Source organism: Panthera tigris, chromosome X (assembly GCF_018350195.1).
Source record: "Panthera tigris isolate Pti1 chromosome X, P.tigris_Pti1_mat1.1, whole genome shotgun sequence".
NCBI lineage: Eukaryota > Metazoa > Chordata > Mammalia > Carnivora > Felidae > Panthera > Panthera tigris.
The window spans coordinates 111,910,312-111,935,455 of NC_056677.1; the positions used below are offsets into that span (position 1 = coordinate 111,910,312).

Genomic DNA, 25,144 nt, shown 5'->3' on the forward strand with positions numbered 1-25,144 from the left:
AGAGTTCATATAGCACTTGGAGAGAAAGCTGGCAAGTCTTTTGCAGAAACACACACATGCACACCACATTACTGATGGCCCCAGGAAATCATTTTCTTTTCAGTGAAATAAAGTATTGTGTAGTTAATGTGAATGAACTGTCTATAAGAAATTCTTATGAGGGAGCCATTTGTAAGAATATTACATCAGTGGGAACACTGATTGGATATTGCACATTTTTTTTATTTTTAAAAAGTATCTTCGTCACAGGATTATAAGTTGGCACGCATATAAATGTCTAAACCATATTTCGTATTTGAGCATATTAAGCTGTGCCATGGAAGTCATAATAAAGGTTGGGTTTGATGAGGATTCCATGGAAAAAGCCAGATTGTGACACTGAAATGGAAGTCTAGCTTTCCACCTGTACCCGCTGGATGTGAAATGAAGACACGGGCTACCTGATCTCTAAGGTAGCTCGAGTCAAACCATCTGGGACTTCAGTTGGTTCCCATGACCCTTTAAAACTTTTTATCCTCTTCCATATGCTGCTTTGAGACTTGGAAGGACACTCGGGTTTCAGAAAGTTTAATGATGTATCCAAAATCGAGTCAGAGTGCTTGACTTTATTTAAGGCTTGTGTATCCTGTGTTAGTTTTTCATGGAGAATTCACCTGTTGGCAAGTTCCTTCATCTTCTCTAGGGGCAGACTCATATATGTGAATTCTCTTTGAAACCACATCAGAGGAGGCGTTCTTGGGTGGCTCAGCTGGTTGAGGGTCCGACTCGATTCCAGCTCAGGTCATGATCTCACGGTTGTGGGATCAAGCCCCGGCATCGGGCTCTGCACTGGCAACGCGGAGCCTGCTTGCGATTCCCTCTCTCCCTCTCTCTCTCTGCCCCTCCCTTCCGTTCTGTCTCTCAAAATAAATAAATAAAATTTAAAACCAAAGCAAAGGAGCCCATCAGTGATTAACAAGCATCGCACAGAGGCCGAGGAGAGAGGGGGACATGAGTGCGGCTGCACCCTGATTCACCAGTGAAATAACAGGGTTCGTTTCTGTTATCAAGTTTGGCTCAAGTCAAATAGGAACTTGTGAATACCTAATGTTTTTATGAAGTTCTTGTAACGTCATAAAACTCTGTGGATATGGAAGTCGTTTTACGGCTTTCTCTATCATCACCTTGTCTATTAATAGGACAGAGACTTGAGAAGCCAACAGATGCTCGCCTGTAAAGAGATCCATCCTTGGTAGATGAATGTTGGATAGTCACTAAGTCCTGGGTTTGAAACTTACTAGATTCAAGTCACAGCTTCACAGTGGAATCGTGTCCGTTTTATCACGGTCCGTACAACAGGCACAGCTGAGGTCCCAGCTTTTGCAGACATCCAACCATGAAGGCTGAAGCCCTTGACAATGCTTTCGAGAAAGAGTAGCACCCGCATCCTCCTTATGATCATCGTCACCATCATTATCCTATCGTTATGGGAGAGCTGTGCTAATACTGGCCATAATTCATTTGATTTTTTTCTTTAATTGTTAATATCTGCATTTTGTTTAAACAACTCTAGGCATCAAATCAGTTCAACTAAAAAGGATGAAATCTGCGAAATGTATTTAGAACAGCGGCCCCCTTCCCCTATCCTATCAGCCAGATCAGCTTCACACTTGATACAGATACAGCATCTCTCACTGAGAGGTTAAAGAAAAAAATCAAATAAATTTCCGTACCACTTCTTCACCTACGTAGTAAAGCAGTGGCCCTTAGGTAGTTGGATGAGAATTTGTGGTCTTTGCGAGTCTGTCGACACCTCTCAAACCATGCGATACGCGTACGTGACGGGACCGTTTATATACGTTCTTCAGGACTATGAATTAGTAATTTACTTAAGACATCCCAAGTGTCTCTTTTCCAGAACCAGTGGAGATTTTTCTGTGGATTCTGGTGATGGGTTTGTGCACGTGGTTGTCGGCGTGTGTGTGCATGTGTGTGGTAGGGCATTCACAATCAGTGGTGCCTTTTGCTCACTAAAGGGGTTCAGATGCTCACTGGTTGGAGAAGGTGAGTTCCACTCTTGGCTCGGGGCTCACATGACAGGTTTGAACCCGGAAACAATACAACGTGTTCCATCACTCTCAGCCCTTCCTTTAACGTTCCAAGCTGTGCCCTCTGTATCCTCAGTCCTTACAGATGTTCCACAGGCTCTTGGGCCAACTCCTTCGGTCCTCTCCAGGGTGTTTTCTGTTTTTATTACTGGGACAGTCGGAGGCACAGAGAGAGTCAAGCGTGTGGTTGGGGCCCCTGTCTTAAACTGGACAGTAGTTCCCCGTTACCTGTGCTTTCGCGTTCTGGGGTTTCTGTCACTGGTCAGCCATGGTCTGGAAGCGGGTGGTCCTCCCGGTGTAGCGTCAAGATCAGAAGCCGCCTGATGCTACGTCACAGTGCCTGCGTCATTCACCTCCCTGCGCCTCATCACGTAGGCATTTTACCTCACATCATCGTTGCGAGAAGGAAGAGCGCATACACTAAGATATTGTGGGAGAGAGAGAGAGAGACCACACTCACATAACCTTCTAACAGGACGTTGTTATACTGGGTCTATTCTGCTAGTAGTTACTGTTGCTCATCTGCACCTGACCTATACGTTAAACTTTATCATAGGTGTGTGTGTAGAGGAAAAACCATAGTCTCTTGCAGGGTTCGGTGCTATCTGTGGCTTCAGGCATCTGCTGGGGGTCTTGGAACAGACCTGCGGGGGGAAACAGACCTGTGGGGGAGGGGGCACGACCGCACTCTGCTTCCGCCGGGAAACTGGAACCTGTTTCGGAGCGGGAATACCGATGTTTTCTGTGACGTCCTCCACATCGGTTACTAGTTAGTGGCAGCGGCTTTGCAAGCATTTACTAGAGAAACAGTTCATTGAACGAGAGGCATTTTATGAATTGGAAACCACAGATAGCATTACTGTGGTATTACCCAGGACTATCTGAGGATCTTTATCTGACTCCCTGTTCCTCTAACACCGGTGTTCCTGACATCATTGGAGCATATTCTTGAACACAACAGGCCCTCCCGCCTCATTGCGGTACGGCATCGTGGTTTTGTAAGCATTGCATTATGCACGTTTCAGATAGGCAGAAAAGTTGAAGTTATGCAGTCAGTACTCACATCCCCACCACCCAGGTTCTACACTGAAACATTTCACCGCGTTTGCCGCATCACATATCCGTCCGTGCGTTAGTCTACCTTCATTTTTGGATGCATTTCAAAGTAAACCGCCAGCATCCGTATACGTCACCCCCCCAAACACTTGAGTGTGCACATCCTTCTGTGGTTTCAATTTTGACATTCTTAGAGCTGTTTTCAGATTTTTAAGGTTCTCGCATTTGTTTTGACGATGCCTAAGAAGAGATGGTAAGTTGAATGTGAAATGAGCTCCCTTCTCAGGCTCTGGGGTGTTTGGTTTTCTAACTACAGCAAGCGTACAAACACGCACACATCACCGTCCTCTCTCCCCCATGTTACACGGTCACCCCATGTGTATTGTTGAGACTTGGAAGGCCAGCCAAGGACACAGAGTTGAGGGTCTTATTTATTTGAGGAAAACTGGCGAATTGGGGTTGAGGCTAGGAGGGCAAAAGGTTAGAGCTACGTGTGGTAAGGGATGTGGAAAGCGGTTCAGAACCAGGAGGTTATGAGTGTGCTACCACTTACCCAAGGTCTGGGGAAGGTTTAGTGGCTGTTTATATTACCCAGGGGGAGGGGAGAGAGGGTCATAGATTTAATGAACACTAACAGTACAAATGCAGGGTCCTTCCATTTTTTTTTCTTTGTTCCAAGATTTTAATTTTAAGTAATCTCTGCACTCAATGTGGGGCTCAAACTCATGACCCCGAGATCAAGAGTCATGCGCCCCACCCACTGGGCCAGCCAGGTGGCCCATGGGTCCTTCCATTCTAATGGTTTTTCCATTATATTGTGGGGAACCCTAGAATTCATAGAAATGTTGCAGAGCCTTCAACATTTGAATTAGGTTTTTCAGAGTGTGTTGAACTACTTAAACTGACAAAAACCAATGGACATACTCCACTGTGTTTTGTGGTCAGTTGTAACACACTGGACAACACTTAGTGATTGACTTGGAAATAAGTAAAGGTTATTAATGTCAACTCAAAATAAAATTTTGGATGACACCTATCTGTCATCCATCAAAGCCAGGGTAATATTCCTGTTATGGGAATAAAGACAAAAGGTCTTCAGCAAGACCGTTCCACTAAACCCATGGTGTTAAGGTATCAGCCTGAGAAAGCTGAAGTTACAGTTTGGTTTTCAGTTACCGTGAGCGCTTAGCCATCTGTTATATTTAGATTTTTTTTTTCTGGTACCTTTAGGAATCTGGAAACAGATGAGTATATGCTTTCCACTCGAAACTGCCATAAAAGGGGAAAGGTAGTTCAGGGGTTGGAGGCTGGCTCCTAGGGTCATCTCTCAGTTGGGGCCATGTCAATGGACTAGGGAACCTTCTAAAAGGTCTCTCTCGGCCCATAGCTCAGACTGCTCACCCGAAGTCTGAAGACATATGTGGGCAATATTGCAGTTCGTTAGGAGATTTTTCGGGACTTCTTTGATTATGCCTGAGAAGCTTTACAATGGCTTTGGCAGATCTCTTTCAGATGGAGGCCGCAGTTCCTCACTTTCGTTCTGGATTGTACCACATTCTGTGTTCAGAGTCTAAAATGCCTTTTGGAAGCCAGCACCTGCTTGTGTGTGGCTTCAGTTTGTGTTTTAAAATGTTTGCTTAGCTATATTTTATTTTCCCCCAACATCTTATGATGAAGATTGTTAAAGTGGAAATGATTCCGTGGGGGAACACCTGTATACCCGTCATCTAGAGTCCGTCATTAACATGTTATTTACCGTATCTGTTTGATCACCAGATCTACCCATCTCTCTATCCATAATTCCATATTATTTTTGGATGCATTTCAAACTAAATGCAGTAGATTTCACCAGTTAGGTAGCTTTATATATTTTACGCACTCGGAGTCTGGCTTTTTGAGCACCACACAAATGTGCAGGAATTGGCATAGAGTCCTATGCAAAATGTAAAATAAATGCTCAGTTTTACTGGGGGAAAAAAATTTGGAAGCCTTATTTTAAAAGTAACAGATTTTCTGGAATTCTGGCATGGAGTTGGAAAAGAATACTGGTGTATTTTTAAATCTGAACTTACTCGTGACTCAGACGATGCTGACCCCTAATAAGGGGGGGGGGTATCCTTGTAGGTTTTGTTTTCAGTTGTTGAGACAGGAGCCAAATAACTTCCACTTCTCATGGAGAGGCAGGCTCATCTTTAGAAGTGTTATATAAACAGCAAGTGTTGGTCACTCCAACAAAATCTATTTTATTTGGAAAGCAGGGAGGAGCAGTTAACTGAGGACCAAATTGGTCTCTGCTGGATCCGATCCCGAACCGTGGTGTCAAGGTGTTAAGTGCAAATTATTAAAAAAAAAAAAAAAAAAGACACCCTCGTTACAATTGGAACAGCGAGAGCGGGATGGAGGTGAAAGAGGTTAGTGCATGGCTTTTGCCCCTCGTTGTACGGAAAGCGCTCTCTACCTTCTTGCAAAGCTGTGTTGTTGTTCCCTTCCTTCTCAATCCCCAGAATCATGTGCAAACACTCTCCCTTGGCCCAGGGGGTGGGCTGGGTATATTTCCTTCTGGAAGTCTTCACTTGTACTCTTGAGTCAGCTGGCAGATCCCTTAAAAGCCTTTCCAAGCAGCTTCTCCCCTTCCCCAGAGGGTAGAAGCAGGTCTCTGCCGTGTCCCCCATCTCCAACCTTCCAAGAGAACGTACTACGGAAGACCAAAGAGTGAGGGCAGACGGTCTTTGGGAAAGGGAGTAGGTGTGGGATGTGGGGTGAACCGGGTGGTTAGATACATTTTAAATGTGTCCACAGAACACGACGACAACAAAATTCTGGAACACAACGACGTTACGCACAGGGAGTTGTAGAAACTTTACCAGCCTCCTCAGATAGACGCGCTACCCTTTCAACCCCATAAAAAGTCCTCGGCACCCTCGAACTGTGTGTACTTTGGTCCTAGAAGAGACCGTTGGGTCGCAGAGGTCTTGATTCCTCTCTACCGCCGACTTGCTCTTTGATCTCAGAATGTGACTGGCCTGTTCCGTGACGGTGGCGTAAGCACCAATAATACAGCTGATTAACTGCCTGTGGTCTGATAGGGCAGGTGAAAACTGTATCTGGCTTCCGTTACAACTCAAGTGGTTGAGTTATTTCACTAACATTTAGGTATTACCATCAATCAGATTTAATTTTTGAAAAGAGGTGTTTTGCGTACACGAATACTTTATATTCCGTAGCCTGTATGTCTGGCACCGCCCGTAACTAAGTATTTCCGTCGGTCCGCTTAGAAGATTCGTTCTCTCCCTGCAACACGTATGTTTAAAACACACAGAAATTGATTAGACTGTGTACTTATTGTTGGCAGGAAGGTGGACAGTTGTCTAGATTTATGGTCAGGACAGGTGACAGGACTTGCGCTTCTATTCTTAGTTTGACCTCGCCCCCCTCTCTTAAGGCGAGACACTTAATCTTTTTTAATGTCTCAGTTTATCCGTCTGGAACACCTGTAGCCTTCTTTCATGAAGATGGTACCTGGTTTATGTCTTGATGGCATTTGAGGATGTGCCACAGAACGTGGCAGGGGGGTTCAAATGACTGTGTAGAAACTATGTGAATGTCGAACGATGATCTTGACAAATTACTAATTACTACATTTAGAAAGTTACAGCTCTGGAGGGAATTGATATTTGATATTGTTGTCCTGTGTGTTCTAAGTTACCATCATAACAGTAGGAAAATAAACCCTGTCTTGGCTATGTTACAAAGGGATTAACTCACTTCTTCAAGTTGTTACTAAATCTCCAGCCCTTCCCACAACAGAAATAAAAAGTGCTCCTTGTTTTCTTTAGTTTTTCTGGGATAGAAGTCTTCAAACTACTCTTGGCTTCAGGTTTTCTTCTGTTGGGTGTTTTCCAAACTATTCTCTTTGTGGAGACTGAAGGGTAAACTGTCAGTTAACTTAAAGCAACTAAAATTGCCCTCTACCCGTGTGCAGAGGAGTATGCTTTTGATTTGTAGATCAAAGCGAAGAACCAAGAGTATGTGGGGCTTGCCTATTATACATTTGTCCCCAGCTCCTTGTGTCTCTGCAGAGAAATAGTAATGAAATACAAGAGGATTAAAGACCTAGACCCTAAGTAAAAGCGAAAGACCCATATGACTGTTTCTAAATTCTCTCTCCTGGAACGTGTGGGCTGATGAGAGAGAGAATCCCCGTCATGGAGGTTGTCCGTCTTTTGCCAATGATCCGCTCCTAGATTTTATGGTGCATGATAAATGGGCATATGTTTTTTGTGAAAATCGTGGGGTGTGAGTCATGCGAAGACTTGAAAAATGAGGACACCCTACCTGCTTCGGTACAAAGACTGATGTATGTATGTATTTTTCTCTTCTTTTAGAAATCTGTATTTTGATATTACTTTTCAGTTCATACAGTACCTGGGCACATGTGACTTAATGTAGTTCCTAAAACAATCTGACAAGGAAAGCAGGGCAGGTATTAATGTCCCCGTTGTATCGACGGGGAAGGAAAATGAACCAACAGAGCCCGGGACTCTTCGCTGGCATTTCTGACTCCATGTCTATTGCTCGTTCCTTGAGTTACGAAACAACAAAGTCATCAAAACATTCCTGGTCTTTGCATTAAATGAAAGCTTACAATTAATTTTTTTTTTGTTTAATTTTTTTAACATTGATTTATTATTGAGAGACAGAGACAGGCCGTGAGCAGGGGAGGGGCAGAGAGAGAGGGAGACACAGAATCCGAAGCAGGCTCCAGGCTCTGAGCTGTCAGCACAGAGCCCGACGTGGGACTTGAACTCACGAACCGCGAGATCATGACCTGACCCGATGTCAGACGCTTAACCGACTGAGCCACCCAGGCGCCCCAAGCTTACAGTTAATTTAACTTGTATAGTGTTTTCTCCGTTTTGACAAAGTTAGGTCGTAATTGGCTTTGAACTTGCTAAGCTCCTGAACTAATCTCTTCTCTGCTCGCTTCCTTGTCCACTGTGATCATTTATGTAGGCTTCAGCATTTATTTGTGAGGTTAAATGAGTAGACAGTTTGAAGTGAATTAAAATTAATGTGGTTTTGCGATATTTATAACGCTGCTGGTTTGCCACACTGAATCGCCACAACACTGTGATGGGGATCTCTGTTTTAACGTCGAACAAAAACAGCTGGTAGCCATACTTCCCATTCGATTTGCATATATGACGCCGAATTATAAACATCAGCCCCTTTTCCTGAAATCCAAAGAGTTGACTTTTGAAGTGTCTGCCGTGAGATGGGAGTGCGGTGCTGGTGACCTTTCTTTTTCTCGTTAGTCCATAGAAGCAGGGAGGTGCGATCTAAGTTGGTAAGTCAGTGATGAATAGAACACGAGCCACCTGGCCTCGGTTAGTTACGTGACCTCGGAAAAACCAGTGCCCATTTCAGAAAAGACCGACTTCTGAGACCGCAGATGACCAGCTACTCTTCTGCTGTCAAAAAGAAACACTCACAGGGTTAATGGACAACCCTGACACAGACAGAGTCGAGAAACCCCTAGCAGGTTTCTGTAAGGAAGGAAGATGGTGTTTTGTTTTCCCGGCAGGCCGTTTGAAGGTCAGACCTATGACTCAGAGCCGGGCACTTTGGTGGTGGCATGCATCAGTGACCTGTTGCCAGTCTAAGATCATCCAGCAGGGCTTGTGCCCAGGGCTTGTGCCCCTCCATTATAACCTCTAGCCAAGGCGCCACCTTTCGTCTTTAAAAATAGATAAAAAGGAGCACAGGAACATCTGAAAATCAGATACCATGTGGACCTTGCAGCTTTTCAGCCTGCAGACTCGACGAACACTAAGTGCCTCCTTAATGTTGGGGCGTAGATCGTCCCTCGCCGCCAGTCTGTCACGGCGCGGCGCCGTGTGAACCTATATGCACGTCGTCCGGATAAGTGTCTTACTCAGTTTCTTGTTTTGTAATTAATCGCGAGGCATTGTGGTTTGGTGCAAGGAGCACTAGACTTGGAATCAAAAGCCACTTCCTCCCTGGGTGGCTCATTGATGGAGGGTAGCCTTAGCATAGTTGGCACGGGATTTCCACGTGGTCTGCTCTCTGCCTGGACAAAACAAATGTGCCATTTCAGTGAGCTTTGGTGGGTGCTTGCCTGGGCCGCTTGAGATCCCTTCGTCCCTTTCCTTTTCCTCTCTCCCTTCTCCTGGGAGTCACGACTCTTTCATGCATCTGACCCTGCTGCCTGTCAGAGGAAGGCAATCTGATTAAATTAACTTACGGCTTTTACTAGTTGGTTCATTCCCTGGTTTTGAACTTTGCATATTTCTCACAGCGTTGTTTGTAATAACAGACTGGAAACAAATGTCTGTCGATAAGGGACTGATTAGGAAAATTGTAGTGCATCGGGGGGCGCCTGGGTGGCTCAGTCAGTTAAGCATCTGACTTCGGCTCAGGTCATGATCTCGCGGTTCGTGAGTTTGGGCCCTGCATCGGGCTCTGTGCTGACAGCTCAGAGCCTGGAGCCTGCTTCGGATTCTGTGTCTCCCTCTCTCTCTGCCCTTCCCCTGCTTGCTCGCTCCCTCTGTCTCTCTCAAAAATAAACATTAAAAAAAATTACATATAAAAAAATTGTGGTATATCTACACAGTTGAATACCATATACGTCATAAAAGTGGATGCTCTTTCGGCACTAACAGGCAGAATTCGCTAAAATACACAGAATAGAAAAGGCAAAGTATAGGAGAGTACGTGTAGCACATCACCATCATGTTTTTAAAAAGGGAGAAAGAAAAAATATATACAGCTACATATTTTTCATATGCCCAGTGTCTCTGGAACCATAAGAAGACACTGGGATCATTGGTAACTAATGGAGAAGGGAAGTGCATGTTTGGGGACAGGCAGGAGAGGAAGACTTTTCAGTAAGTAATCTTTTGTACCTTTAGAAAAAAACATTTTAATATTCTTTCAATGTTCATTTATTTTTGAGAGAGAGACAGAGTGGGGGGGTGGGGGGAGGGCCAGAGAGAGAGGAAGACGCAGAATCTGAAGCAGGTTCCAGGCTCTGAGCTGTCAGCACAGAGCCGGATGCAGGGCTCAAAGTCACAAACCACGAAATCATGACCTGAGCCGAAGTCGGACGCTTAACTGACTGAGCCACCCAGGCGCCCCAAAAACATTTTAGTATTCAAAAAATAAAAGAAATCCATACACAAAAAAGAATGTTCAATAGTGGCATCATTCATAATGGCTAAAACGAAGAAACAGCTCGTGTCCGTCAGCAGGTGAGTGAACAAACACGGGGCGTATCCGTACGATGGAATGGAATACTATTGGGCAGTAAAATACAATGAAGTGCTGATTTATGCTACAGCACGGATGAAACTTGAAAACATGAGGCTTAATGAAAGAGGCCAGACACAAAAGATCACACATATTGTACGATCCCCTTTATACAGAAGTGTCCAGAATGGGCAGACCCACAGACAGAAAGTAGATTAGTGGTTGCCGGGAGCCTGGAGGAAAGGGAGGGTCTAGGGAGTGACCGCTGATGGCCACAGGGTGTCTTTCTTTGTGAAGAAAATGTTACGGAATCAGATGAGAGTGATGATTGCTCAACTTGATGAATCTGCTAAAAATCACTGGAGTGTGCGCTTTGAAAGGGTAAATTTTATGGCGTGTTAAGTTGTGTCTTAATACATAAAATGAAAAAACAACTTGGAGTCAGGAACATGGAAACATGTTTTAAGAATCACTGTGAACACAGAAAACAATAACCTTACGTTTTCACCCATGAAATGTTTCCATTGGAAGATAGTTTACATAGGCTCACCGACAACACCAGAGTCCTTCATACCCTCTTAGCTACTTCCACAAACACGCGCCAGCGATCTTCCCATTTTATCGGGGGATACTGTTAACCCAAAAGAAGGAAGCCTGGATTGATAGAATGTTCAGTATGTGCGATTGAGATGCCGTGGCTGTGGGCCTTTCCCAGTCCATGGCACTGGGAGAGACGGGTATGGTGGGTTTGGCCAGAGCCTCAGAGAATCCTTTGGACCGGCCCTTTCTCTCCTTGGAACTGGCCCCAGAGGGACCCCTGCCCCGGCACTGCCTGTCTACTCCCGGGAGCTGCCCCCATTCCCTTTCTTTTATTTTCCTGGGTTGAGCTGAGTCACAGGGTTTCAGGAGCCCTTCCTGAAAGGAGGGAGACCGGTGGGCCTGACGGACAGACACAGTTCCTCTTCCAGGACTGCGTCACTGGCACATCGCAGGTGCCGTGGCCCCGTGAGCTGTCATCCAGCAGGACGGTTACCACCGTAGCATCCGGCCTGTCCGTGGGTTGGTCAGGTAACTGTTCTGTCAGTTCTCCCAACTCGGGTGCTTTAACCCGAATTCATCTAGGGGTGGACGTGGGGGGATGACCACAGTGTGGTTTTGGGCAGCAGTGGGATAGACGATGCAGCTTTCAGTTGTGCCGCCCCTGAGACCTGACGCCTTCCTGTGCTTCACTTAAGTCCAGTGTCCCCACAGGCAGTCTTCCCTCACGTCAGCTGCTGAGCCCTTCCTCTGCATGGCCTAGAAAGAGAGCTCTTTGAGATCCACGTCCTTGGCATTCATTCAGAATTAACTCACGTCAGGGGCGCCTCAGTGGCTCAGTTGGTTAAGCGTCCGACTTCGGCTCAGATCATGATCTCACGGTGCGTGGGTTGGAGCCCCGCGTCGGGCTCTGTGCTGACTGTTCGGAGCCTGGAGCCTGCTTCGGATTCTGTGTCTCCCTCTCTTCCCGCCCCTCCCCTGCTCGCACTCTGTCTCTCTCTCTCTCTCTCTCAAAAATAAGAAACATTAGAAATAGTCGCTAAATTCTTAGTGTAGTCTAATGCTTAACCAACATGTAAAAACAAATCAACTCCCGTCATACATACAGAAGTAACCTACGCTCTGGCCAGAGCTACTGTTTCTGATGCTATAGGTAGTCTCTTTTCGTCGGTAGCCTTCTTGGGCCAAGTTGAGATCAGAGAGGCGGTCCACGGGTGGCCTGTCTCATTAAGGGCTTTCACCCAAGCAAGCCTTCATTTGTTGTGTTGGAAAGTGTAATCATCCGTTGGGCTCACTGGGACCTTACTTGGTAGGAGGGATGTAGGAAAACTCCTTTCTCACCCCAAGTCTGAGCAGGTGACCTACACCTAGTGGGTCTTTTATTTTCACTAGAGGATCAAGAGAGCAGCCTTGTCTTTCCAAGGTGTCCCATCACCTGTCCCTAAACCGTCTACATCCATGTAGGATGTACAGCCGTCTTCTGGGCTGTTGTGCCTGCCAGAGGCTGATTCCTCTGAGGCCCTGGGACATGTCAGATTGTCCTCCTGTTGACGCATCAGGCTCATGACCCTCACAGTTGGGCTGTTACCTGTTTTTCACGTGTGCCCTGTGAACTGGTAAATTTGAAAAGAAATTTTTCTTTTGCAGGAGTCTGCTGCTTGGGAATCCTCATTTTTAAAGCATAATTGAATAAATAGCAAAATGTGCCCACTGGGTGCCAGCCACCGTTGTGCAAGGGTTTAGCTCTTTATTTCTCACAGCAGCCCTATAAACCTAGGCACTCCTGTTATCCCCATTCTGCAGATGAGCAAATTGAGTCACAGAGACGTAAGTAGAATTGGCTTGCACACAACCAGTAAGTGGTGGAGACCGGATTCGATGTGAGATGCTCTGGCTCCAGGGCTCGGGCCCTTTGCCGCTACGGAATTCCCTTGAAACCGTATAAAATAGATCCACCCGTGTTAAACTCTGAGCACGCTCCACGTTGCTTGTCTTAGAACAGTGTTCGTTGTTCTGCCGATCGCCTATAAAATTAAGACTTGACTTTCTTCCACGGAAGCCCTCCAAGATGGCCAGGGGCCCGGTGGACGCCATTTTGTCTGAATTCCACCGAATGCAGCGGAGCAGTCGGCCGCCCATTCCACACCTGGGACGGGCCGGTCTTCCTTACACGCGGTACATATTTACGTGTGTGTTCTCTTCGACCGTCACACTGCTTGAAAAAGACAAGAAAGGTTGGGATTTGAGATAAATGTGATGTCCTCTTTCCGAGTGCGTGACCTTTGGTGGCTTCAGCCACTCTAGCTGCAGACTGCTTCTCGTGTTCTATTTGCTGGACTTCGTGTTCCTGTCATTCTATTCATGTACCCGCTGCCTGGCACGGCGCGCGTACTGCTTGACTTCCAGAGCTTTGGAACCGTTTGCTCGGGCTCCTTGAGCGTCAGCTGTTGTAGGAGGACCCTTTACCCCTCCATCAACCTGGACCTCCCCTGCCTTGCTCTGCGGCAGCTGCTGCGGCCCCACTGCCTCAGCTGAAGTAGATGGTATCTGAGGAGACTCTCGCCGTAGCAGGAGAGAATCTAGAGTGTTTTACCTGTCCCCTAGTGTTGAGGTCTGTGACCTGGACACCGAGCCTCTGCCTATTACTCTCTAAAGTCAAGGGACCATAAAGCACGGTCCCGACTTGTACGCTGCCGTGAGTCAAGAGCCGTCGCTGGAAGCAGCTTGATGTGGCACAAGGGACGGGACACTGGGGGTCCGGACGCTCTGGTTCTAGATCTGGAGCTGCCGATAATGCAGCGAAGCCGGTCATGTCCCATCTCTGGGCTTTAGTCTTCCCGTCTATGAAATGGGGTGGCCGGGCCGCTTGGTATCTAAGGTCGTTTGCAACTCTGCGTGACGACAGATGGGAAAACTAAAGCAGTCTTTGTGAAGGTGGCATCGCGCGTGGACCCCACCCGTTCTCCTCTGTCCCCACTGTGCACGGGTGGACAACACAAGCTACTGGTTGGGGCGGTCACGTCATGGTAGGCCACCCACAAGATCACACTGGCCTTTACTCTGGTCTTCCTGTGGCGTTTTCACGGTATGACGCCCGTCCTTGCCAACAGAGTAGCTGTTCCCACAGAGAGCCATTCGCATTCACGCTCTCAGACACGACTCCCTGGGGACCACCACCCTCCTGGTCTGCCTGTGAGTGTGTGCCTCGAATCTGGCTTGTGACACTGCTCAGGCAGACAAATGATGGCCCTCGGAGCAACTTGGCAGGTGGGGACCGAGCGAGGCTTTCACCTTAATGCCGTTTCAATCCTCCAGAACCCTGGATTGCCCCCTCTCGGTCAGTCAGCCTATCGCCTAACAAAATGGAGACTTCCTGAGTGACCCCCAGACCACTGCTTTGTCTCCTTCCTCCTGTGCCCCCACTGCCAGCCTGCGCCCCACTCAACAAGGGTTTCTGACCTTTGCCCTGAATTCCACGGCCGAGCAGGGGCATAATAAGGCAGGGTATTAATTACAGTCTTTTGGTAAATGGAGACAGATTATATGTTACGAGGTGAGATCCCCCATCAGGAAGCAGGGCTCACGAGGCATTATGATGATGCCTCTGGTCAAGGCAGTCGACCCGTTAACAGCCTTAAGAATAAAGACTAGGGTCATGGAATGTTTAGCCCTCGAACATCTATCAGAGGCTTGAAATGTCCATAACAGGTGGGCTTGGTGAATGCCAGGACTTAGCATGATTGAAAGGGTGTTTTGAGTCACGGCACATGGCAACATGGAAATAAAACAGATCTATCACAAGTGGATGGTAGAAATAGACTGGAAGAGAATTCTAACACCTAAAATATGACAAAGATTTATCCCTACTAGCTTCTCGGTTTCATGAAACATTTATTTTCCTCTGATTGGAGATTCTGCATTTTATTATATGTTTCCTTCTGAAACTCTTCCTGGTTTCTGTTTCTTTGTTCCTATCGTTTTTTTCTTTATTTTCTCTTTTTTAAGTGCCATTTCAATTTTTTTTTTTTTTTTAAATCTGAGATCACCATGGTGGCTTACTTTGAAAATCATTTGTTCAGCATTGTCCGCACTGGTGATTTCTGGTTAGAGGCTCAAAGATATCTATATATAGCATGTGACTGGGATCATTCCCCCATCTTGGTGAGAGTCTAGGAACAGTATAAGAGGGGGCAGACTTTGGGGACAGGAGACCTTTAAAACTATTCCTGGGGTGCCTGGCTGCCTTGCTCAGTGGACCATGTGACTCTTGATCTCAGGGTTGTGAGTTTGAGCCCCACGTTGGGTGTTGAGATTACTTAAAATCTTTAGGGGCGACTGGGTGGCTCAGTCGGTTAAACATCGGGCTTTGGCTCAGGTCCTGACCTCACGGTTCATGGGATCTGTGCTGACAGCGCAGGAGCCTGCTTGGGATTCTCTCTCCCTCTCTCTGTGCCCCTCCCCACTCTCTCCCTCTTTCTCTCTGTCAAAATAAGTAAACTTCTAAAAAAACAAAAGCCAATGGGGGCACCTGGGTGGCTCAGTCGGTTGAGCGTCCGACTTTGGCTCGGGTCATGATCTCACGGTCCATGAGTTCGAGCCCCACGTCGGGCTCTGTGCTGTCAGCTCAGAGCCCGGAGCCTGCTTCGGGTTCTGTGTCTCCCTCTCTCTCTGCCCCTCCCCCACTCATGCTCTGTCTCTATCAAAAAATGAATAAACGTTAAAAATTTTTTTTTAAAAAGCCAAAATCTTTAAGAAAATTTAAAAAACTATTCCTAATCACACAAGGACATTTTCCAAGAACCAATGGTAGAGGCCAAGGCACGTGTTTGAATTCTTAATCTAGGAGTATTACAAGGAACCCCATCCAAGGTTAATCGTGAGATGCTGGTCTTCTCTGGAGTGAATTAGCATTTTCAAGGCACTTGACTGTTTGCGGGGCCCTCCATTTCCTGCACGTTCCCTCACTGGTGGCAGGCCCTCCCCTTTCTTGGGGCCCCTTTCCTTTGCTCTGCAATTCAGACACCCTCTGGGGAGGCACAGTTCTGGGGGCTCGCTTTCCTTTGGATCTTGCGCGATGAAATCGCCCCGCATGTGGTTCTAGGGGGGCTCCCTCAGCTGACTCCCTGACAGGCCCCGAATTGTGACATTTAAGCCGTGACTTTGCACAATTTGCCTTGTCAGGAAGCAGAAGTACTCTTCCCACCCTAAAGATTAACAGGAACATGAGATGGGCTGAAGCTGCACTGGCCGAGAAGTGCTCTGGAGAGCCCGACGTGGACTCCCAGCATATCAGGGTGCATGACCGGGTGCCTTCCTCCCGCCGCTGGGGTCACTCAGTAAGATCCCTGGCCGGAGGGACGAGTAGCCGGGCAGAGTTCTGTTGAGGGGAAAAACCCTGCTGAGTGTATGACTTAGTGGCAGGCGTGAGGAGGGGGAGGAGGGCAGAGCGTGACCAGGATGAACCACAGGTGGGCCCACAAAGACTCCGTGGCACGTGCCCGTCAGGCCCTTGCCCCTGGCCGTGACTAATGGCAGTAACTGAATAAGTTCGCAGCCATTTGGAAATTTCTTTGGTGAAAGAAAACTATGGGAAAGGGAGGAGGGTGACCACAAGCCAGGTGGCCGGGGCCGAGGAACCCCCGGGCGTGGGCCAACTGGGTCACGGAACTTGCCGTGTCTGCCTCGTGCGTGAAGTGTGATCCTCCCGTGGGGTGCTCCTGAAGTAGAGCGTCCGGGATTGGGTTGCGGTGTGCAAGTGCCTGCACACGTGACTCCCCGCGGCCCTCGCAGTTTTGCCTGGTTCTCTCCCGACGCGACAGCCCAGGGCCGTCCCGTGAGACGGGGCGAGCCGCTGACACCTCAGCAGAAGCTCCTCGTAACGGGCCACATAAAGTTCCCCGTCATCGCCCCGATCGCCCAGATCCCCGACATCCAAGGGCCCGGCGGCTCCGTCCCCTCCGGTCCCTCCCCGCGGTGACCCTCGTGGCACTAGCCGCCACCTGCGATCATTTGTTCGGCCTCATCTGACGCCGGCAGGACCCTCGCGGGCTGTCTCCTGGCCCCCCAGACCCCCTTCCTCCGAGAGGTGCCCCTCTTACCGCCCAGCGGCCGTCCTTGTGGTGGCGTGCCCTTCCCTCCCGGTGTCACGTGTCCTGCTTCCCGCTCCCGGGCTCCCGCCCCCGCCGGGCCACGTGCCGCTTTGCTCACACCGCGCCTTTCCTCGGAAGGCCCCTCTTACCCGGCCTTCAGGGACCCGAGAGGTCACGTGTCATCACATCCGGCAGGTCTCACCAGCGCCCCCGGGCACACCCCTGCCTGCGATAAGGCTGGGTGCCACCTTCCGTCTGCTGCGGTGACGGGTCATCTGTATATTGCTGCTGAGCCACTTGGAAGACGGGACCATATGGTACCAGAAAAACCCCTTGCACCGCATAGTAGGACATCCGCCGTTTACCTTATAAAGTAAACGACGGCAGGGGATGGGGTCACGTACAGGTGGAGCCTACAAGCCGACTGCGGAATAGCTGGAAGACAAAAGCGGGTAGAGAGCCTCGGAAGCGAACGGTTCTCGGAGAGTGGCGTGCCAGAGGCAGCTTCGGGTTTTTGATGCCCGACACTCGCTGAAAAACCATCCTGACGCACGCCGCGCAGCGTGAGAGAATAGAAGGCCTGGAACGTGGCCCTCAGACAGTAGAGAGACCGGTTCGCCGAACAGCGGCCAGCCACGGCCACGGTAGATGAAGGCGCTCTGTAAACAGCACAGTGATTCTTGAGGAAACCACGAAACATCACGCCGTTACCGTGTAACGAACTTGGCTCAGACGCTCACGAGAGCCGCGGCTGCTGGGGCGTCTGCTAAACGACCGCCAGGGTTTCTGGGCCGCCGACCCCGGGCGGGGCCGGGTCACCGGCTCTCTTCGCGAGGGACCGTGTCTCACCTCACCCGGGGCCCCTTCTGCTCTGGTTTTCCGCAAGCTGCAGCTCTGGCACTCGAGGCCGTGGGCGGCGGGGGGACGCGTGTCAGAGCAGGCCGGGGTCAAGCCTCCCGAGGTTCGAGAAGGAAGGCGGGGCCGACCTGGGGTGGAGGTGCCGTCAGCCGCAGGCAGACTCGCCCGTGCTAGTCCTACACTTGCAGATCAGAAAGGAATTCTCTGGGTTGTGTATTTTCTCCCGTGTTTCGGGCAAAATAGGTTTGTTTGCCAGCTGGATGAGGCCATCACTGTGTCCATATTCTGTTGGGACGTTTCCAGATGCTAACTACTGCGCCTGCTGAGGGAACGCGCCCTCTCGTGTGGGGCTTGAAGCCAGAACTGGCTTCCTGGAGGAAGGCTCTACCTCGAAACGCACCTCGCTAAAGTCTCGTTTCCGGTTCGTAACGGTCCATCATCTCCCGCAAGACGCACATATCTGCCAGGAGACACATTGACCTTTATTTCAGGGGTGCGGCCGTTTCCCAAGTGGCCGGGCTCCCCGCAGCATTTCGCCAGGCCGCTGAGACAGGGGCCGGAGCGGGCTGGGGGGCACAGTGCCACCCCCCCTTCTTGTCCCCAACCGACTCCTGGACCCAACACGTGATAAATTTGCCTGTAACATCCCGGCTTTTATTGTTCTGTCATTTTCCAGCTAACGAGAAGTTACAAGTTCAGCTGTTGGAATAACTGTTTCATTAAACGTTTGGAGAAGTAAGAATCGTAAAACTCGGCGCCTGCGTGGCTCGGTCGGTTAAACGTCTGACTTTGGCTCAGCTCACGGTCTCGCGGTTCATGAATGTGAGCCCTGCATCGGTTCTGATCCTCTGTCCTCCTCTCTCTCTCTACCCCTCCCCCGCTCGTGGCGTGCATGTGTGTGTGTGTGTGTGTGTGTGTGTGTGTGTGTGTGTGTGTGTATCTGTGTGTGTATCTCTCTCTCTCAAAAATAAATAAACATTTTTAAAAAGAATTGTAAAACTCAGCCATTCAGATGCCTGCCTTGATGTTCAGTGGCCAAAGGCACTTTTGAGTTCCAGGTGGGACCGTGTTGAGGTTTGATGGGCACGTTTTGCTTCTTTTAATTCATTTTTCCACAGTTACTGTGGAGAATAAATCGAGGAAGGGGGTGGAGACAGGGGACAGGGAGCATGGTTGCAATTTGAAATAGGTCCAATGAGAGGCCACTGAAAGTGACTTGGAGCAAAAGCCTGGAAGGAGGTAGACGAGCAACTGTGAGAGGGCTCTGTGCGGGGGGGGGGGGGGGGGGGGGGGGGGGGGGGGGGGGCAGGGGACTGTGTCGGGGCCCGAGGCCGGGCGCGTCTGGAGGGTGTGGAGGCCGGCGAGGAGGCCAGCGTGAGGCTGGAGCGAAGGGCGCAGGGAGGGTGCCGGGGATGAGGCCAGGCAGGGAACGGGCGTGGGGTCACAGAGGGACTTACAGGCCATCCTCCAGCTGTTACAACACATTAGGTTGCCCTCTTCCTTTTCATCCGTATTTTGACTTTTGTTGTCCCTGATGCCGAAAAGCAGATTTCATTTGTGGGACAAAAGTATCCTCCTCGTGTACTTGGCGGCTGTATATGTGTATGTCTCTCATCTGACACGAAGGAGATGTGTGGCTAGAATCGCACCTTCAGGATTCTGCTGGTCTCTGGTACATACCAAGGAGGATGTAGACGGGGCCCCTGACCTCTCTATTCCTAGTGTCCAATGCCTTTTAATGACACCGGTTAATAGAAGTCTGTCTCTTACGGTTATTTCTGTCATTAGCAGCACAAAACACTTCTTCGTAGGGCCCGAAGGAAGCTGTTCAGGCATATAAAGTGGATTAATAAGGGTGGCTCAGCGTTAAGCTATGCCAGAGCTGAGTCCAAATTTTATTCCGGTACAGGGATGACTTTCTATGTGGCCTCTCTGGCTCTGGAGCTAATTTGGATGCTGAGTAGCTCCACAGGTATTTATATGTAGTGTTTGGTATTTTTACTGGGTCCTATTCTTCTCCCTCGGATCACCTAAAATGGTTAAGAATTTTCTAGTGGGATTAAGGTTGTGATCTCTGGGGAGGGGTGGGCCATCTGCTCTCGGTTATTTTTGTGTTAGCCGCTTCCCCTTAAATGTATGTTCACAAATGAGCCACAGCCTTATCAGCTGAGGTCGAGGGAAGACTGGTCTAGGTGCCGCTCCTGAACTTGGTCTCTGAGCCATGGCTTCCCATAGACACTCAGGTAAAGCTTCATACTCTTTATCTTCCATCGAACACGGTTGTGTTAGGGCAGGGAATCCATCACTCGACTAAAAGATAGTTTTTGATGAACTGATTTTAGCCTTGTCTACATAATAAGTCCTGGCTGGTCTCTGCTCTGTCGCTGCCTTCTGCTGCTGTCTCCAACACTAAAGGCAGGTCGAGTGGCTTGTTCTTTAAAAATAGAAACTTATTACCATAGTTTACATGTTTTAGGACATCTTAGGAAACTGTAAAAGATAGTGTGAGGAACAATTGGTGGGGGCGGTTAGCAATTTTTATTATTTATAACATACAGATGTTTGTCGCGACTGCTTTAAATCGAATTTCAAGTGTTTAGAAAAGGTCAATTGAACATAGAGCTGAAGGGAGAAATACTGACAACTGAGAAAGTCCATAGTGACTTACCACCTCTTTCCTTTTCTGAACGATGTGCTTAGTCTTTCTGAAGAGAAGCAGCTATGATCCTTTGGATGTGACAAGTAGGGTGGTCATTGTTCTTATCAGAAAAAGGGGCAACGTTTCCGAACCTCTAGCCCGTCCTTAGCGTGAGAGTCGTCTTCTTGTTTTGTAACCTGGCACAAAGGAAGCCCTTCGGCCATGGACAGACACCCAGGGAACGGGCTGAAGGACTGAAGGACGGGCCGTCTCCCCAGAAAGCCCGGCTCTCTGAGGTCACCCGGCTGCCGGTCCCTCCTCCGAAGCCAGGAATGTTGCTGTGGCTCCTTTGCCCTCTGCCTTAGGAACGCTCCCCTTTCTTAGAGACAGGCACTGTGTCCTGTCTCCGGGCTTTCAGATTACAGGACAAGTTAATTTTGGGTGGCAGGAAAAACTCATTTTGAGAGCTCGTAATTGCCCATCAGAATTTAAATAATGAGAATACTTTTAGAAAGTCTTCTTGGGTGTTTAAACACAAACGCACTGCAATGGCATTCCCTGCTTTGGTGAATTAATATGCAGTGTTTTTCTTGTTCCCAAATGTTGAAGAGCAGTTTTGCCCCCCACCCCCACAGGAGCCATTTTACAAACATGGCGCCACATGCCTGAGATTGTGGTAATTGGCCACCACGTCCGTTCTCCGGGTGCAGGCTGGCTATTCAGCTGTACTGGTTGTTCCAATGGGCCTTGAATGCATGTCAACTGGTAGAGTAACTCCCCATTTTATTTACTTATTAAGTGACAGAATAGGAAAATACATTTAAAAGGTGACCTATTTACAGCACACCCAAGCCTCCAATTTTAAATTGCACAAAATCCTGACAGTATTCTTGCTTATATAAATCTGGAGGCTATAACAGTGACTAAATGAGACAGATTATTGACACCTTTTAGGTGTTTTTTTTATGTTTATTTTTGAGAGAGAGAGGGGGGGAGAGAGAGCATGAATGGCAGAGGGGCAGAGAAAGAGGGAGCCACAGAATCCAAAGCAGTCTGCAGGTTCTGAGCTTTCAGCACATAGGCCGACGCGGGGCTGGAACTCAAGGACCGTGAGATCGTGACCTGAGCTGAAGTCAGACCCTTAACCGACTGAGCCACCCAGGCCTCCCCCACAAACGGTTTTTAAAACCAGGGACTATCATTTTGTATTGCATTTGATTTATAGGCCTGTGAAAGCAGAAAAGAGAGAGGTCCTCACGAAAAGAAAATCCACGTTGCCCCGAGATGGGCTTCGTATAGACAAATTAGAGGCTCAGGTAATTGGGTCAGAATCCATTTTCAGTGGCCATCCATATACTGAGAGGACATTTTGAGGACAGGAATTTATATTTTTGTTATTGAACACTTTCAGTCTGCAAAGTTATGTAGATCAGTGCCTTTACCCTTGGCCTTTCGAGTTGAGGACCAGGCTGGGGGTCGGGGGGGCGGGGTGTGGACGGGGAGGGAAGTAAGGCCATCTGCCATATTATACAGCCACTAGTTCCCTTCACCGGCCACTGCCCAGTGGGTTATACGTACTGCCCCAGGAGTCTTTTCTTGGGGCAGGGATGGAAAATGAAATGGTGGTGTGAGCGAGTAATCAAACTGGGTTGGCTTCTTAAAATAACTGAAAATGGCAGCCAGAAGATTTGGTCAAGGGTGAAACTTGAACGTTGCATACTTGTTGTGACCACCAAACGACCGCCTGCTGCTCCCCCACCGCTAGGAAAACTGAAAACGCACGTCCTGCTGCTGCCAGGTCGGAAGCCCTCGTTTTCTGATACGCAAGCTGGAAGGTGCCCACATAACACGCCCAACATTAAGAAAAGCTTCGTATATGGACAGAGTAATACTCGCGTAGAATCTAGCCTGGTGGAAATCCAGGGGCACCTAGTTTTTGTTTAATAATCTCTATCCAACCCTCCTGTTACCGGGTATAATCTAAAACTGTTTATCAGTGACCCAAAGGAGATTTATGAGTTTTTCTCTGAATGTAGCGTACAAGTGAGGTTGCACATAGCATTGAATCGTTCCGTACGTGTTCTGTTTTTAAGGGAAAGAAACACTTTCTGATTTTCTATGAGATTCTATGAAAGACTGCTTTTCAGCCATGACTCATGAACTCCGTCTCATTGCAGCCAGTCAGGTATTTACTCCCAAACGTCTGACAACACCTCCAGGTGCGTTAGTGTGTCTGCCACACAAGCGTCCTATTCATCGGCCAAGGCTTCGCTCCATTTGTCAAACGTTCTCAGGAAAGCGATATATCCTTTCTTTAGGAGCCAGTATTTATACACAGAGTGACTAACGGACTGGTATGTTGGACTTAGCAATTAACAGACCAGAAATAGCCCCAATTTTTTTCTTCCATCCGGGTTGCTGTTCGTTGTTTACACCGTGCACCATACTCCTCCGGGAGAGCACATCGAAGAATGTCGCTTTGCTCGAAGATTCACGGTTTCCTTAAATCTTCCTATTTCGAACCACTCGGGCAGGAGGGGAACGATGGGTATTAGCAAGAAATACATGAGAAAATACACCTAAAAACACAAGCAAGATTATTAAGTATGAACTGAATCTTCTCTCATGAGAGGTTCATAGTTCTAGAAATGTCGCACCATCACGTTTCTCCTTCAGTGTGCACACGAGGGAACCGAAAGCCAACGCTTTTTTATTGAGACACTGAGGTTTATGTAGGCACCTCTTAGCATGTTGGCTGTAGTTCAGGAATTTTCTGGAAGAGGAAGCTTGTTGATTAAGGGAAGGACGATGTGTCTTTTTGAAGCAGGCACAGCAAGAAAGGCTACCACCTTGGAATAAGTATCTAAGATGGGATCACCCGGTCACGACTCCGATGCATTCGCACCCGCTGTGTCCGTAAAGGACTGTGGGTCAGACATCAGCACCTTAGGGTGGCAAGAGCTGTGCCCTGATTTTTAAAAACAAATATTTGTTATAAAATGCTTTTGATAAAAGAGCTTTGGAGGAGCTTAGTGGCGGTGACTTCTCTCCCCCACCCGTCCATCCACAGGCACATACTTACTGTATGACTGGTGTACTCAGGGCCTGCGATTAGGTCCGCGGGACTCCTAGTACTTTGGAACCTTCTTCTGTGATAGAGAAGCCTCGGCCCTGCCCTGCATATGCGCCCGGCTCACACCTCCAGGTTAAGATCCGTCAGAGAGCTGCCAGAGGGCAAACGCGTGGTGACAAGGACGACAAGGACGGGCGGGAAGGGAGGGAGCATTGTCATTCTGTGTATCCACTGTTACCAGTGATGACCCACGATGCCCTTTCCCAGATAACGTCAGGGGGTCCGGGGAGACAGCTCGGGATGCTAGGGAAGGGGAAGGTTAGGCGGCTTCATACTTCGCGGTCTGGGAAATGGCTAAGGGGACTAAAAACCGTATTCCCTATGAGATAAACGCCTTAAGTATATGCAATTCAGGAAGATTAAAGTGAGCCTCAAAGACCAGTTAAAACGCTACCTTCATCCCCCCCCCCCCGCCCCGTTATTTCTGACATCGGGGAAGGAAGGAAGGCGCCCAGCTTTTCCCGCCCCGCGAAGTCGAGACTGCGCTGCGGCTTGTTTCGGTGGCGCCACGAACCCGGGCGCTCGCGGTCTTTTAGGAACCCGTGTGTGTGTCGGCGCTGTCGCCTGTACGCTGTTGTCTTAGAATCGGTAACTGCTCTGAAGATGAGTGGTAGCCACATCCCTCCCCGTTGCACACGTTCACATTTGACACAGAGTTACGACCTGGTACGTATCTCGTCGGCCGGAATCTAGTAGTCCGACTTCCTCCTGGGCATGCTACGTGAAGGCTTGCCATAGTCTGGGACCAAATAATCCTAAATTGAGAAAAACACGAGGTAAGCTAATTGAGGTTGCCCAGAGTTCCACTTGATTGGACTTATTGCAAAAAAAAAAAAAAAGAACTAAAGTTCATGGGCTTGACATCGGCATTGCTAACATGCTTTAAGTATTTCCAGCCTGTTTACTTATTAGGCAATAAAGCCAACGCTCCCAGAAGTGCCTATTTTATCTTGACGAATACGTGTTTCCGCACACACGAAAAAGGCCCGAGTCCACTGTGGAAATCAGTTCTGAGAGGATATGCCCTTTGAAATATGTCCACGTGGGCGCAGCCTCTCTGGGTTTAAGTGTACGGGGGCGGGGAATGTAAGCTGACCCTGGGCTTCTCCTACGACAGGAAGGAAAACAAATAATAATGCCTAAAAGCCAGGACTCGAAAACACTAAGAAGTGGGACTCTGCATAGAGGCACCATTAACTTGGGGCGAGCTATTTCACGTTCCCTTTGCTTGGTTCAAGACCCTCTGCTATAGGGCCGATAGCGTGGCGTGCAGCCGTGCGGACACGACTCCCATTTCTGACACGCTCTGGTACCTTCCACGATCCGTGGTGAGCCATGGCTTATGTCATTGGCTGGATGCCTCGAAAGTGTGAGCCAGTCGTGTTCTAGAACTATGAAAGTGAGCAGTGAAGAACTTGGCATTGGTAAGATGACAGGTTCTCAAAGTATGTGGTTTTGAAGTGAGAAAGGCTTGGCA

At 48.5% G+C, this 25,144-nt stretch overlaps 1 protein-coding gene across 4 annotated transcripts in view; it reads left to right on the forward strand.

Moving 5' to 3' along the window:
- The window catches only part of FHL1 (four and a half LIM domains 1), a 61,385-nt gene that overhangs the window by 29,397 nt on the left and 6,844 nt on the right, over window positions 1–25,144 (forward strand). For 2 of the 4 annotated variants that reach the window (XM_042974332.1, XM_042974339.1), the window contains exon 1: window positions 20,051–20,139. The exons of the other annotated variants lie outside the window; for them this stretch is intronic. In XM_042974332.1, the coding sequence (XP_042830266.1) occupies window positions 20,118–20,139 (22 nt within the window). In that variant the 5' untranslated portion in view covers window positions 20,051–20,117. Of the gene's footprint in view, window positions 1–20,050; window positions 20,140–25,144 lie in introns of those variants that run through there. 4 annotated transcript variants of the gene reach the window in all.